Source organism: Sander vitreus, chromosome 16 (assembly GCF_031162955.1).
Source record: "Sander vitreus isolate 19-12246 chromosome 16, sanVit1, whole genome shotgun sequence".
NCBI lineage: Eukaryota > Metazoa > Chordata > Actinopteri > Perciformes > Percidae > Sander > Sander vitreus.
The window spans coordinates 19,569,722-19,584,416 of record NC_135870.1 but is presented as its reverse complement, the minus strand read 5'-3'; the positions used below and the strand labels follow the sequence as shown (position 1 = coordinate 19,584,416).

At 40.6% G+C, this 14,695-nt stretch overlaps 1 protein-coding gene across 1 annotated transcript in view; it reads right to left on the bottom strand.

Moving 5' to 3' along the window:
* Positions 1-583: 583 nt before the first annotated feature.
* epha5 (EPH receptor A5) overlaps positions 584-14,695 on the bottom strand; it is a 68,674-nt gene continuing 54,562 nt past the window's right edge. Inside the window, exons 14-19 of the mRNA XM_078271214.1 lie at positions 11,916-11,983; positions 11,678-11,819; positions 10,263-10,412; positions 3,072-3,265; positions 1,417-1,581; positions 584-695 (exon numbers count right to left, since the gene is read on the bottom strand). Coding sequence (XP_078127340.1) covers positions 584-695; positions 1,417-1,581; positions 3,072-3,265; positions 10,263-10,412; positions 11,678-11,819; positions 11,916-11,983 — 831 coding nt within the window. The remainder of the gene's footprint in view (positions 696-1,416; positions 1,582-3,071; positions 3,266-10,262; positions 10,413-11,677; positions 11,820-11,915; positions 11,984-14,695) is intronic.

The window sequence follows — 14,695 nt, the reverse complement described above, 5'->3', positions numbered from 1 at the left end:
TCAATGACTCGTGATGGAACTGTACTTCCAGAGAAAATTGCCAGAGAAACTGTTTAGATCCATTGTGAGAGACCTGAGACAGGCTGAAAAAGTTTGAGCCTGCTGCATGAAACTCCCGTATTTGTGATACAGCCAAAAAGTGCTAGTTGCTCTCAGAGCCAGATCTGCGGTATATGTTCCACATTTGATCTGAGAGAATCAGAGTGCACAGAGATATCAGAATCTGCAAGATTCACACAAATGGAATAATTAGAATGAAAAATCTTCTGTTCAGTTTAGCTCGCCATCATCTTCCCTTCGTGTAGCACCACCCAGTTCAGTTCAGTTTGGTTTTAGTGCTGCAATGTCAAATATTCCCAATGACAACACAAGCAAACGCCACACACACAAACCACAAAAATGTGGATCCTTCAGTCTAGATCCATAAAGACTGGGTGTCTTGTCCGTAAAAAGTGCTAAGCCGATCTAGGTCCAACAGCAAATCGGAGTCTTTTTGTCACATACTAGGTCCATACATTGTGTATGTGTTCATGTGTGTGTATTTGCGTGCGTGTGTGTGTGTGCGCGTGCCTGTACATATGCTTCAGATATTTACAGTAGAGTTGGTGTTGTTCATATGCACTCTCATCTCTTGAATACTAGTGATTATCTTTTTTTGATGTCCGGCCAGGTTCACTCCGACTCTTCGCAAATCCCTGTAAAACAGCACAGAAACAACAGGCCCTTATTTATAAAGCAGTCTGCTAACAAATAAAAATAAATATATGCAAGTGATAAAATAATCTGTCCTTTAACTTATTTTAAAGACATTATTTATTGATGTAGTGCAGTGTTGTTGCCAGTAAGAGAATCATCAATATATAATATTATTAGGCTCAGCTCTTGTAGATATCCTGATTAAAGCAATTAAAAAAACAAAACTGTCCTATTACTGATAAGGTAGTTTTTTGTATGGTCCCTGAGTTATTCATTCAGAAGTCATACTGATTTTCTCTAAGTATTTCTGTTTCAAAAGACATTCTAAGAAGAAGTTCTATAAAGGGGGCTTGTTTTTACAACTTTTACACAGGCTTGCAAACTCGTACTAGATCCTGCATTCACATTTTGCTTTGGCCTTCATAACATTTTGTAATGATGTTCTTGAACTAAAGAAAAAAATGTGATATGTAGTCATTTTAGTCTGGATCATGTAGTCCACCCAAAGTTTTTCGTAAGGACCACATTCTAACACTAAGAAATAGTCCCTATAGAAACTGAGAACTACGAGGTTTAGTAACTATTTTCAACTTAATTCTTTTTATAAGGTAATTTTGCAGAAAACTTGGACACAAATCTAAAAACCTGAGTAGTTAAACCCAAAACTATCTATATCTAGATTGTCCTAGTACTTGTATGTTTGTATGTGTGTGGCCTTACTCTGATGTCATCTGAGCCACTGTCTCCAGCGAAGAGTAACCTCCTTCCATGAAGAGCTCAGTGTAACGACCCATCTTGATGGAGTCGAGCCATTCCCCTACGGTCTGGCTCCGAGTGCTGCAGCTCCCTTCTACGCTGGCATGTTCCACTAACAGGTTGGACACCCTGGTACATATGAAATTAAGATACAGTAAAAAGATTAAGACCGTAATCAAATTAAAACACAAGATCATGCATGTATTATTTCAGACAATACCCATTGTCAGGATGTAGTAGAAGTAGATTTAAGGACTATTAAAGGGGAGTTGTATTTGTTTGGCAGTTGAGTTCAAATATCAACAATCTTTGCGCAGCATCACTTACTGCACCTTTATGGAGAGGGATTCCCTGTCACAATCAACTACATTTTGAAGCCCAGTGCTGAGCTCACAAGTCCTGACAGTTCCCAGTGAGACTTCGTTATGCTAGTTATGCACCATCACGCAAAGCTGGAAATGCTGTCCCCTCTAAACTCTTTGTCATTCAGCGCACTCTCCATGCTAACAGAGCTCTGCATACTGTCAAACAGACATGTCCATGCAAGCTAACAATATTCTCCACGCTGGCGCTAGAACAGGAGTGTCATGTCACGAACAAGGACTGGCGTCCCTTTAATCTGGCTAATTGTCATATGTTATTGCATGAGCTGTTAGATATGGCATTGGTTTATTAACTGTGCTCCTGTGTGTGTTTGTAAATGTGTGTGTAAGTGGAAAAGAGAAAGTTCCTTTTCTCTGCAAAGAAAACAAGGTCATGAGAGTGTCTGACTAAATGTCCGCTTCAGAGCACTTAAAAGCCATTTCATGCCATTATACACTAATGCAATGCATGTACTGTATAGTGGGGAAATACTCATTGAATACTCAAATGTGCTGATAATCAAAAGATACCCTACAAAATTCAATTCACACTAATGCGTAGTTTTAAGAAAATAGAACCACTTTCATTTCTTTCTCTCCTCTTCTTTGCAGGCATGCAGCAGTTAGATACTATGTCCATCCTGATTTAATTATGAAGCTACACAAAATTTCAATAAAGACTCTATTTGCATTGAGTCCGAACGGTGACAAGTCTATTAGATTGCGGAGATGTGTTTAAGCCGGTCAATTAAAACACTGCATTTTCCAAATAAAAAAAAAAAGTCGGTGAAAACCAACATATATCTCTCTTCTTGAAAAGATCAACACAAAATTATATTTAGTAGTCTTTTAGTAGAAGTAGGTGTGATAATTCATTCTTACATCGAATACATTCAACAACAAAAAAATATGTATATCTCATTCACATATCAGTGTAATGATTGGTGTTTGGTGTTTTACCCCCAATGTCATCTTCCAGGCAGCGCTGCCTGGAAGGCACTAGGATTAGGCAATGGTTAGATTTGGGTTAAAACTAGGGTTAGGGTTAGGTGCCTTGAAGTTGACGTTGGGGGCTTAAAACACCATTGAGCATAATGATTGGCCATCTATTGCTTAAATCCAAAAATATACATTTTTGTGTTGGGCTTCAAAATTAAAATCAGTAAATTCTCAAAATAGATTTTCTTCAAAATGAAAGACTTAACATAACTTTGTGATGTTTTTGATACGTTGTTGTTTTGCGGGGTGAATTCATACCTGTGTGAAGAGTTGACCAATTTTTTTAATGAGCTGGGATTGCGAATTAGTTTGTCTAGTAGACAGACAATCTCATCAAACTTGGGGCGGTTGCTGCGTTCTCGCTGCCAACAGTCCATCATTAGGTGGTACAGAGCCTCAGGGCAGTCCATAGGACCCGGCAACCTGTAACTCTCCTCTACTGCTTTTATGACCTGCAGACAGACAGGGGGATGGACAAAGACAAATAGAAGTTAGGATTTTAAAAAGTGATACAGTATATCAGGACAGTATGCAGGATCTGCTAACAAATGAGTTTCCTTTCATTTAGACGTTGAGAGAAAAGGAGTGAGATAGAGTGAGAGAGTAACGCCCAGTTTACATGGCAGTACATAAGGTTTAGGGTTAGCGGATTGGAGACCAGCCAGAGCAGTGAAATCTCCCATGTTCATTCTCAATCCTCCCCTACGAAAAGATGACTTGGAGCCTACTCCAACTAGAAATTTGTCTCGCTGCCAGGTAAAACCCGCACTTCAAATATAAAGCATTAAAAAATACATAAAACATATATAAATACATGCAATAAGGGAAAATGCACATTAATAATGTAAGCACTTAAGTCCATCATGCAAATGTGCCAGATGGAGTCAAGATTGGCATTTTGCCTTCTTTAAGTTGTCAGGAAAATGTTCTGTTGTTCCCACTTGCATTTAAATAGTCTCAAATTATTCCATAAATCTCATAATTTTTGTGTGTAATGTCCAGTTGTTCTTGTTATTGTTTTTTTTTTCCAAATTTCAAGCAAGCACCAGAGAGATCCTTTCTCGGTCGCGTTTGAACGGGAAAGTCGAATAGTTGTGACGCCACATTCTAAATAGCAGTTTTGGTACAGTTAGTTTTCACACCGCAAACTGTACATGAGTACACATGTACACTCCAGAGACCACCTTTTCAAGTGGACCTGGGCATGCTGTGGACGGTACAATGTGTTCACACTAATCACACAAACTGGATTTTGGGGTCAAGTGTACTCTGATCGGCATCCCTGATGTGAAAGCCTCCTAAAATGTCCAGCCATAATCTTCCACTCCAGTTGTCGATGGTTAAAATAACATCATCATCATACAGAATTGTATTTTATGGAACACTGATCATCAATGGACTCATCCTGAGCATTGAACAGTTTGATGACATGAGAGGCAAAATCATTTCTCACCCTGTTAGACCTGTTAATCTGAAGTCGAGCAGTTACTGAATGTTGATTCATGTTTAAAATATGAGGATCAGTTTTTAAGTTTGTTCAAAAGAAAGGACGTTAGAGAAGAGGTGACAAAATTTGGTCCGCACAGTGAACAACACTGATCTTCTGTCTGTGTGTATTTAGCAATAACAGAATATGATGTTGCAACATGCACCACAAGATTGGGAATCTGTTCTATCACCTTTATAACCTTAAAAGAGATAGAAATAACAGAAGAAGAGATGAAGAAAGAAAGAGGGACGGCAAATGTGAGAAATCCACTGCATACAGTAGACAAAGTCTAAAAACATTACGCATTTCAAGGGTTAGAGAGGACACAACTTGTTTGACGCCTGAACATGTAATAACTCTTTCACAGCAAGACCCCGACGAACTTCAGCAAAAGTAATGTTACTTCCAATTTGAAATCTCCCGAGCAAAATCCTGAATCCTGATATTTCCTCTAGGCATGATCCTGCTCTTTATCTGACCCTGCACTCAAACCTCCATGAAGTTAGCAAGCACAAACTAACCTGCTGCAAGGATCAACAAAGCAACACACCATAAGAGCATTATTTGCGTATTTGATACGCAGCACAGCCCAGTTAATTATTTCCGCAAGTAACAAGATGCAGCACTGAATCAGAGATTTTTTTTAGTTGGGGGGGGGGTTTAGATGAATAATAAATAAACCCCAGTTCTCTCCGTTAGACCCTGCAGTGGAAAGCAGACTGGAGTTCTCAGCCTAGTTCTGCCAGTGCAAGACATTGGAGGGAATTCATTTGTTGAGTTCATGATAGCACTCCAACTTCAGCTTTCAACTTTATTTTGTCCCCAGAGGGAAATTGGTTTTGCACCAAGGTACAATACATGAAAAACAACATAGTCATACAATTCAGAAGGCGATGGGTGACAATAGTCACTGGTGACCGACTTTGACATTTCCAAGTGTACAAAGCACAGCATCAATAACATCTAAAAAAGGGGGCAGAATGAAGACAAATCTACAAATAATCCAAAATAAAGTGCGAAGTGACCAGACATGTTGAATACATGATCAACATCTCTTCCATCCTAACACAAACTCTCCCCATCAGCAGCATAGACTTAATCATCATCACCACACCAACCACATCATAGGGCTGGGCGATATGGAGAAAATCAAATATCACGGTATTTTTGACCAAATACCTCGATATCGATACCGCAACGATATTGTAGTGTTGACTACTGGTGCTTTCACAAAATATTTACACAATGAGATTTTTGATAAATAAGCATCAGTAATGTGGATGTAATGACTAAGTGGGTAAAGGCAAGTAATAGAACAGTTACAACAGTCTCGTAAGTTCAGAAAATGACATCACTTTACTGTAATGCAGCCTTTAAAACCAGGAAAAGACAACACTTACGCCATATTACGATATCCAAAATCTAAGACGATATCTAGTCTCATATCACGATATCGATATAATATCGATATATTGCCCAGCTCTACCACATCATATCGCTAACTAAACTACACACTTTGCCAAGTGAATTGGGGGGTTACTACCTCCTCCCCCGGACCCAGTTCACAAGTGAAATGGCTGTGGGGATGAAGGAGTGCTTGTATCTGTTATTCTTAATCACAGGGAATCTGAACCTAGAAAACCGAAAATCTGAAATTCTGAGTAAAGGAGGTGATCGCTGTCGGACAGAATGGCTTCAGCCTTCCTTGTCTGTTGAACAAATCAGCTAGCATACTCTGTTGTACCTCCAAGATCTTGCTGCTCACTATTCTGGGTAGTGCGTTTTTGGCCTTGATGCTGAGGTTCCCGTACCAACAGATTAAAGAAAAGGTTAAAATGGACTCAAAATAACATCTGTAAAATAGGATCATGAGGGTCTTGTCAACATGAAACTGAGATAAGTTCCGGAGGCAGAACAAAAGTTGCTGGCCCTTTTTACATAGCATCTCAGTGCAACACACATGCATGCATGAAAGTGCACGTACACTCGCACCAAAAGCGCGAAAGAGAGAAGCGCGGCATCAAATCACTGCTGCGTGCTGAGGGAGAACTACTACACATGGCCGACTGGCAGGGAGGGAGGAAAGATCAGAGGAGAGAAAAATGAGAGACCGCGGTGGGCGAAAGAAAGAGAAGACGGACGGGAAAGGTAGGAAGAATAGAGACAGAGACCGCATTTTCGAGATACAAAGGAGAGGACGGGAGAAAGGAGGAAAGGGGAAGAAATGGGAAACAGAAGGAGAGAGCTTAGAGAAAGAGAGTGTGGGAGAGCCTGTACTTGTACTGGCGCAGATCAGAGAAAATCCAGCATAACGCTCTCAATTAAACATCAAACGCCTCTCCTCTCCTCTCCTCTCATCCTCCTCTTCTCTCTCCCCCTTCTCTGAGACAGACAGCCTAATAACCAAAAGGAGGAGGAAGAGGTCTGAAGCAGGGGGATGAAGAGGTTACTGGAGGGCTGCACGTGCATACGTTGCCCGTGTGTTTTTGGGCGGGAAACAAGTGCGTGTGCGCGGTGTCTGAAGCAAAAGCTACATTCTCACTCATCGCCATATGGCATTATGGCAGTTCTCTCTCACATGATTTTCTTTTTCTTTTCTTAGTTTCATACTTTTTTCCTCATTAATGTGTTGGCACCTGTTTGTGCATATATTGAAAACAGCAGCACAATTGGGATATAAGTAAACTTACTGTATATTTACTTGTATATATAGTTATTATTATTATTTTTTTTTGTATTTTTCATGGGGGGTGTCAGTTGGTGTTGGAGTAGTTAGGCTTGGGAGTGCTGTATATTTGTCCTAAGGACCGCCTCGAAAATGAGACGACACATCTCAAGGGGTTAATCCTTATCCTAATAAATACTCAAATAAAACCTGCAGGTCATTTGTGTTGTTGCTGAGTAGAGATAACTAGCTACCAACATTAACCCCTCGTTTTATAGTTATGTATTAAGCCAAATATTTCTAAAACTGCTGCATTATGTTTACAAGTGATTTAAAAAAACATTAAGCACTAATGTGAGATATATAGATAGCCTAAGTGAGTGTACAGCCTGCTATTTTCCCTGCCATGTTTTTCTGCTTAGCTCTGCACCTCCATGCGTATTCACCTGTTTCACGCTTTTGCTTACGCACACCTTTCTCTACACCCCCGCAATGTCTCTGTGTGTTTCCATTAAATTCATTCATTTTCATTGTCCACATTTTGCAGTGATGGATTTATAATAATAGGCTCCCACAAAGCCCTCCCTATTTCAACCTTCATTCAGCCTCTTGACAGAAAACATGTATATTTCACCTACTTCTCCCTCGATGTCTGCATCGCTGTCTTTATTATACACAAGTCCCCAAGGAACAATGCAGCCTGGCTTTGTTACCAAAATACTTTGCATGCAAATTGAAAAATGACAGACAAAAATATCTGTGATTTTATGCTGTTAACGTTTAAAGGGGTGATAGAATGCAAAACCAAAATACCTTGTCATAGTTGAATAACGACAGTTCGGTGGGTAAATAGGACATACATAGAAGCTTAAAATCCCATTGATACCCCTTTACTATGCAAATCTCACATTTTGAAGCTGCCGCTGAAAACGGGCGAATCTGAACAAAGCTAAAAGTTGACGTAAGCATCTCAACTCCTAGTCTTTGTCACGCCCCAACATTTGCATAGGCTACACCACTGACCTGAGGTCAGCTTAGTCTTCTGAATCTAGCTAGGTCATGCAGATCTCCAGAGGTCTGCTATTTAATTACTAAATTCACTTCTGAGACTTTTTTTATGTGAAAAATCAACTATGTAGAGGTCAAATATAGTTTTACGAAAATTGATGGCTAATTGCAAATTTTGTCCGACTGTGTGTCGCAGTTCAGCAGGAGCTCAGCAGGCTACGTGACAGCGGCCGGTGCTGCCTCGCCGCCCGGCGTGTCCTACTTCATAGACTCCGGCTCGCTGTGAGCTAGCTGGATCTCCGTCATGAAGGGAAGCCTGCGGCGCTCCATACCCGCGCAAAGTCACCGTTTCTGGGTTACTGGACTACAAAAGGCCCTGATGGAGGTCCAAGGCCTGCAGCTAGCCGCGATCTTTACCCATAGGATTGAAAGGACAGTAGTAGCTAACGAAATCCCTAATGTTCATAAAAACGCATTAAATTGAAATCGGACACCATTGTTAGCTTTATAAGACCTTGGGGTAGATGTTATATAAGTGACGTGATGAAATTCAAACTGTAAATATACTCTAATTATGACGAAAGGGAAGCTAACTAGCCGCGATCTGTACACATAGGATTGAAGGGACAGTAGCAGCTAACGAAATCCAGAATGTTCACAAAAATGCATTAAATTGAAATCGGACACCATTGTTAGCTTTATAAGACATTGGGATAGATGTTATATAAGTGGCGTGACGAAATTCAAACTGTAAATATACTCTAGTTATGCCGGCAGCTGGCAGCCAGCCAGCTCCGCGGAGCCCCGAGCCCCGGTAGTCCAGTAACCGAGAAATGGTGACTTTCACTGGGTATGGAGGTTGCCATTTTCTCGTTTTCTAAAGTCCGACACGTCTTACCAAATTTGCAATTAGCCATACATTTTCATAAAACGGCCCATATTTGAGCTTTATATAGTTGATTTCTCGCATAAAAAAGTGAATTTAATAACGAAATAGCAGACAAACAATGTATAACTTTGCAGTGTCTGAAATATGAGACCTGCTGTCTAGTCTCCAATGGATGTGTATGTGGTTCGCTCAAACCAATCAGCGCGCAGCTCATCTAAATATTCATGAGCATACCATATTTGGAAGAAAAGCTCTTGTTACAAATAGGGCCATATTCACAGGGTAGTTAAGGACCGATAAAATAGCATTCGAGCAATTTTCAGCCCAACCAATGTTACCTACCCTATTAGGAGACCTTAAGGAACAGTGTGAAATACCCTATATAATCATTCTATCACCCCTTTAAGTGAAGGCATTTTATTCGGCCTGTACGGCTTTTAGTTGTCTGTTTTTAAGTCCTGAAATTTGAAGAAAAAACCCGAAGAAATTTGCGAGTCTTGCGATGTTGACTTGAATATGACCTATTTTGTTTATTTTACAGAATTGTTTAAATTATTGGTAAATATGAAACAAAGACCAATATACCTGTAATTCAAAATATATCATGACTTGTGTTAAGATATGAAGCCACCCCATGGTTGAGAAACTTCATTCTCAACCTTGAAAACTGCAGCTGTTTTGCAGTTTTTCTCAACTGCTGTTTCCAAGGTCCTTCAAGCTAAAGTTTTGGGAGGACGTATGCTTATTTGCTTTCTGGCAGAGAGTTAGATGAGAAGATCAATAGCACTCTCATAGCAGTCTGAAGAAATATAAAGCTATAGCCAGGAGACAGGGGGAAACAGCTAGCTTGGCTCTGTCAAATGCTAACTAATCGTCCTACCAACACCTCTAAAAGTCACTGATTAACATGGTATATCTCCTTTGTTAAATACCACTATTTCTTGGCTCTGGGCAGTTGCCAGGCAACCAGACTCCTGGATGTTTAATGGTTGCGGCCAATAAATAGCCCGGCACATAACTCCCCTACCCCTGAAAAACAGCACATTGTTTAATTCCTATGGATATATCGTGTTAATTAGTGAGAACAAAAAGAAAAGCTGGACATCCACAGTTTCATGATAACTGGGCAAACTCCACCTGCAGATGAAGATCTCGTGATAAGATTGAAAGCTCCATAACAGTGTTTATATATGGGCCTTGTGGTGAGATTGTTTTCTCAGTTGTCCTAGCTATTTAATGGCTGTTGTACAATCCGCCTTTCTTTCTTTGCATGCACCACTTAAAGGGTGAAAACATGTTTCCACTTGGTGGTCGAAATGTGGAGTGATAGTTCAATTCAAATTTAAACGGACAAACCACATACAGCATGCACGCAAATGATCATCACATCAAACTCACATCTTGATTGGACATCTCCCAATAAGGCCTCTCTCCGTATGACATCACTTCCCACATGACAATCCCGTAACTCCACACATCGCTGGCTGAGGTGAACTTCCTGTATGCGATCGCCTCTGGAGCCGTCCAGCGAATAGGAATCTTTCCGCCCTGTGACAACATGCAAGAACATTCACCAGATAATGCAACCACCTTTGTTGGGTTTAAAGAAAACTAGGCTTCAAACATGTAACCTCAACCTTCCATACGGCTGCAGTCATTCAAAGTTTTTACATTTTGTTACACAAAGACAGAAACTGAAGAACAGACTGCAATTGAGACACTTCTTCCGCATGTGGTCCAACCCACAATTACACTAATGAATGCCAATTAAGGAGCACATTCATGATACCAAGTTTCACTTTCTTTAACATATTACAAGTTCTGACGGGGGGCCAGACATTTTCACCGCCTGTTTTCCTCATCTTCATTATCGCGCTTTCATTGCAAAGATAGAAAAGTTCACAGGGTGACTGCTGAGTTCCAGAGGAAAATGTGTTTTCAGCTGATGAGTAGTCAAATTAGCTTGATGCAGTATTGATGAACAACGGGATATCTCAGAGTCTGCCTATTTGAAGGGTGTGAATTATGTTATTCTCACTGCTCTCTCAGTGAGAGAGAGTATAAAAGCAAGAGAGAGAGAGAGAGAGAGAGAGAGAGAGAGAGAGAGAGATGTAGCCTGGCAGTGAGAGGTGAATGACAGCATATTTGGCGCTAAGGCAGCAAGACTCAGTGCTAATTGAGTGTTGCGGAGACCGAGCTGGGTACTAATTGGCCCTCCTCCTGCAGGAAGCAGCCAGTCTCTGGCTGATAGGATGCCACTCAGCCTGGGACACACAGCTCAATTTAAAACCCGCTGCTGCCTTCTGTGTGTGTGTGTGTGTGTGTGTGTGTGTGTGTGTGTGTGTGTGTGTGTGTGTGTGTGTATTCTGTTTGAGCGAGACTCTGTCTAGGAGTTGTCAACTTAATCCAAAATTTGATATACCACAGTACACTGCGCACACACAGAAATACACACCGGATTAAATATAAATGTCCTCAAAGATAAAACAGTGTCCCGTTTGGTTTACCCCTCCTCTTTCTCTCCCACACTAGTACTGAAAGAATTAGATGATTAATCAATCAGCAGACAACTGACAACAATTAATTCATTAAGTTGTTTATTAAGCAAAATTACCAAACATTTGCTGTAAATGTGAGGATTTGCTGCTTTTATATCATTGTAAATTGCCAAAAAATACCTTTTTGGTTCTGGACTGTTGATCCGACATAACAAGCATTTTGAAAATGTCACCTTGAGCACTGGGACATTGATTAACTGAAATGAACAATTGGTTGCAGCCCTATTATACATACACAAACAATCACAGTCTTACCCGAGTGGTGTACGCAGCCTCCGGGTCATCTTCCAGGACTCGGGACAGGCCGAAATCAGACACTTTACACACAAGGTTACTGTTGACCAGGATGTTACGAGCTGCCAGATCCCGGTGGACGTAGCCCATGTCGGAGAGGTATCTGCATTTATCAGCACAAAGGACAGAGGTAAACCTTACAACACTGTGCCCTGATGATGTGTTCAGTTACACATTGTGCCTTTGTGTTTATGCGTACCTCATGCCAGACGCAATGCCACGCAGCATACCAACCAGCTGGATGACAGTAAACTGACCATCGTTTTTCTGAAGAAAAGAAGAGACAAACAGGACAAAAATAAATTGGGTTACGATATCTTTAGTTAAACCACATACAGTCTATGAGAACAGTGGACAGATAACATTCAGGGCAGAGTAGAAGACATCATATTACATGTTTAAAATCCACATTATGGCAAATCCACTGAAAGGAAATCATGTAGGATATAGTTAATTGACCACCAGGAGCCCCCACTTTGAATGCTGTTCACTTTATATATGCTACACGTTATGTACCATATGGTCGATGCCGTGCTTCTCCGTAGTTCTGCAATGATAATGGAGTTCCCACATTTTTGACAATAGAAATTGTCTAGAAACGTGCAGTGAAATAATGTGCTTCAACGCAGATCTTTTTTTTTCTGTAGTTTTTTTCTGCGTGTAGCCTGCAAAACTATGTCATTTTCCAAATATAATACAGAAAGGCAAAAGTAAGAGGACATGTACGAACTCTGCGTTAAAAAATGATAGCTAAGCATTCTGTTAGAGGCCACTCATAGGGTTGCCTTCCAGCATGAAAGCCACACAGCCATTAACACCAAAAAGCCAATTACTGTAAGTTATAGTATAGCAACACAGACACACCTCTGCACATACAACTTACAACTCCCAGTTTGATGTTGGTGGAGGCTTTTGAGGGTAACCATATTAAGACATCTTAATCTCATTTACACTTCTCATTCCCGGAAATATAAATTACAAATTATCTAATGATCAAAACTACATCGCATGGTAATGATCAGTGTTGGGCAAGTTACTTCCAAAATGTAATACATTACAGATTACTAGTTACTGTCATTTGAGAGTAATTAGTTATATTACAATACTACTGTCTCTGAATTGTAATGCTTTACACTACTTTTGCATTACTTTTGAGTTACTGTCACCAAAGTGGAAGTTTGACTTGGCAGGTAGCTAGTTAATTTCACCACCGGATCAATCAAAGTCTCCTCTTTATCCACTTTAATACATCATAGATTATTCATAATATTTTGTATACTTAATATTAATATGCAAAGTAAATAAAGCTTTAAAAATAGAAGTAAAACGTACAATAGGCAAGTAGGAGAAAATGAAAATACTCAATTAAAAGTACCTTACAGTTGTATTGAAGTATGGCATAGTTACTTTCCACGGCTGATAAAATGTGTAAAAAGTGTAGCTAGCCTAAACATTTATTCCCGAAATGTTTCTATCGGTCAGCAGCTTGGACACACTGCTGTCCGCGCTGACGTACCGTCACCTGTTGGGACACCTGTTCTGACCGCGGGAACAGTGACAGGATAGCTCGCTTTAACGCAGCGTAATAACTACTGAAGATAATGTCCATCTCGCAAATGTATCTGTCTCTGCAGTCACTTCAACCACTGAATACAGCAACAGGAAATAATACTCATGGCTTTTTTTTCCTGTAAAGAAATTTTTCGCGGTGTTGGTGAATTCTTAAAAAAAACAAAACACTAGGCTACTAACTTAATGATGTGTTGTAACTCGCGTTACTGAGATTGTAACGGGTATAATATTACCTAAATTTAATTAGTAATGAGTTATATTACTGCGTTACAGCAAAAAGGAATACATTACTGTAATTGCGTTACTCCCAACACTGGTACTGATTGCTCTCATTCTGCCCAGAGCTAGTTGCTGCCCTGCTGTCCAGAGCCACACCATGTGGTATGAAATCGCTGCCTCTGGTACAGACACCAGCTGATCCGTGTCTCCCTCCTGCAGGTCACGGTCACTCTCTCGTTCCTCACTTTGAGCCCCGACTTGACTTTCCCTTGTGGGACCTTCAAATCTCCATAACCCAATGTTAATAATTAGGTCTTTTTTAATAACCAAGGTAAAATGATGACGGGGAAAGAACGCTTTTCCAAGGACAGAATGTGCTTTCTCTCTACCACTGTAGCTACCTGAAAGAGCCGACAGACCTAAAAGGCTACTCCACTGATTTAGCCTTGCACTGTTGGAGTCACAATGGACCTTTTACAAAAAAGGATTAAAATCAATGCAGCAGAACCAGAGATATCTTAAATCTTTTTTTTATTTCACACATTATTCTTCCTTGTCAAAACCTGGCGCCTGCATTACCCACAATGCAACTCAGATCCCACGACAGTTTGCTTAGAGATTCGGGTGTGAGATGCTAGTCGTGGCTAATGTAGCCTTTAGCCGCTGGCCTCAAACAGAGATCAGAAGCGGGCTTCAGAGGTCTTGTAAGCCCACTTCTTTATACTCCACACACACCCATATTGTAGTATCCAGCCCCAACCGATGTTGATCACTGAGGCAATTGATTTTGTGCTGTGTAAACAGCTTCCATAGAAAGGAAAAAAAAATAGGTTGACTGCTAAATACTAAAAGAGAAGGAGTTCATACATTAGGCTCTTTCTCTCCCTTTGAAAACCCTTTGAAAACCCTTTCACCAGGGTAATACAGCATCGTGATTTATGCTTCTGTATTTAATCTACGTCGTGGCTACGTACCTATGTACGTGGAGACACAGACCCTATGCCGGACCCTACGCCGTAGCCTGATGTGCACCTCTCGAAAAATGGAACGACGCGGTGGTCGGCGGCCGTGGCTTGGTAGCGTTGCATTTCCCCCTGCTCATTTCCTGGTTCTCCTTCTCCATAAACAACATGGAATCAAGGAGATGGTTAACTTTTCCTGCTACAGATTTCCTCACCAACAGAAAAA